This window comes from Mandrillus leucophaeus, unplaced genomic scaffold, assembly GCF_000951045.1.
Source record: "Mandrillus leucophaeus isolate KB7577 unplaced genomic scaffold, Mleu.le_1.0 Scaffold11, whole genome shotgun sequence".
NCBI classification, from domain to species: Eukaryota; Metazoa; Chordata; class Mammalia; order Primates; family Cercopithecidae; genus Mandrillus; species Mandrillus leucophaeus.
In genome coordinates, this window is record NW_012099209.1 from 2,307,308 (window position 1) to 2,308,943 (window position 1,636).

Sequence of the window (1,636 nt, forward strand, 5' to 3'; positions counted from 1 at the left end):
AAGAGGCCTCACCTAGCGATACCCTAGTCCTGCAGGGTTAGATCAGGGCTGAGAGAGTGGCAAGGAGGAGAGGGCACTGAGGAGACACAGTGGACGGAGGAGGAAGGGTGTTCCTGGCAGAGGGATCAGCCTGTGTGGAGGCCCTGAGTAAAGTGAGATACCATGGGGGTCAGAGACAGTGGGGTCTGGTCTTAGGGATGAAAACAAGGGAGCTAGGAGGCAGGAGCAGCCTCAGCCCTGACTCAGGGGCCTCCACTCAAGCATGTATTCAGCGTCTGCTGTTTGTGGGCATTGTCGCATCGCTGTGAAGCCAACCCTCTTCTCAGTGACGAAACAGGCTTGACTCAGGGCTGGTGGGGGGACCGTTGAGATAACGGGGAGGAAGCTGAGGCAACCCCCTGCTCCCCACCCACCCAGTGCCTGCAGCTCTACGCCCCAGGGCTGTCGCCAGACACTATCATGGAGTGTGCAACGGGGGACCGCGGCATGCAGCTCATGCACGCGAATGCCCAGCGGACAGATGCTCTTCAGCCACCGCACGAATATGTGCCCTGGGTCACCGTCAATGGGGTAAGAATCTTTTTAGCCCTCAGCTTGACACTCATAGTCCCATGGAGTCAGGGATGGGCCAGACAGAGGGACCAGGGATAAAGGAGCCCAGGCAGAGGTTGCAGTGAGCCGAGATCGCGCCACTGCACTCCAGCCTGGGCGACGAGCAAAACTTGATGGCTTTGCATATGGAAAAGGGGCATTGGGGCTGGAGTTTTGAAAAGTGAGTAGGAGTCCATCAGGCAAAAAAATGTATGTATTAATTCGAAGTAGTAAACATTGATACCCACCCCCGCTGGGACAGGTGTGCCACTGATTTGCGAGGCGGGAGGCGGGGGCCAGACTTGGGAACAGTGCGGCCCTTTCTGGGCTGGAACCAGGGTGCATGGGTTGGGGTAGCTGCTGGGAGTGTGTGACCTCTGTCTTGCTTTGTGCAGAAACCCTTGGAAGATCAGAGCCAGCTCCTGACCCTCGTCTGCCAGTTGTACCAGGTAAGCTGGGAGGGGAGCAGTGGGATTCAAGTGGTGGGGGTAGGGTCTGCTTCCAGGACTCCAACTTGTGGCCTTCCCCTCCAGGGCAAGAAGCCGGATATCTGCCCTTCCTCAACCCGCTCCCTCAGGGGTGTCTGCTTCAAGTGATGGCCGGTGCGCTGTGGAGAGCTGATGCAAGGCAAGCGAGAACCCGGCCTCCTGCCTTTTTTTCTGATCCGGACCCTCAGCACCTGCTTCTCACCAACTGGAAAATTTCTATGCATCCCATGAAGACCAGATACACAAAATTCCACCCCATAATCACGAATCTTGCTCCACTAAGAACGGTGCTAAAGTAAAACTAGTTTAATAAACCCTTCTGGATGGTGTGATTAATTTGATAAGTCAGCCATTCCCCCTTCCCCAGGCCTGGCGAAACCCCCTCTCTACTGAAAATAGAAAAACTAGCTGGGCATGGTGGTGGATGCCTGTAATCCCAGCTACTCGGGAGGCTGAGGCAGGAGAATTGCTTGAACCTAGCAGGCAGAGGTTGCAGTGAGCCGAGATTGCACCACTGCACGCCAGCCTGGGCGACAAGAGCAAAACTCCGTCTCAAA

The 1,636-nt window shown here is 55.9% G+C and overlaps 1 protein-coding gene across 2 annotated transcripts in view; it reads left to right on the forward strand.

The window, feature by feature from the left end:
- IFI30 (interferon, gamma-inducible protein 30) overlaps positions 1 to 1,398 on the forward strand; it is a 5,051-nt gene extending 3,653 nt beyond the window's left edge. Inside the window, exons 5-7 of one of the 2 annotated variants that reach the window (XM_011990203.1) lie at positions 418 to 570; positions 987 to 1,044; positions 1,131 to 1,398. In XM_011990203.1, coding sequence (XP_011845593.1) covers positions 418 to 570; positions 987 to 1,044; positions 1,131 to 1,378 — 459 coding nt within the window. In that variant the 3' untranslated portion in view covers positions 1,379 to 1,398. Of the gene's footprint in view, positions 1 to 417; positions 571 to 986; positions 1,045 to 1,124 lie in introns of both variants that reach the window. The other variant, XM_011990213.1, reaches the window with a different exon arrangement.
- Positions 1,399 to 1,636: the final 238 nt, after the last annotated feature.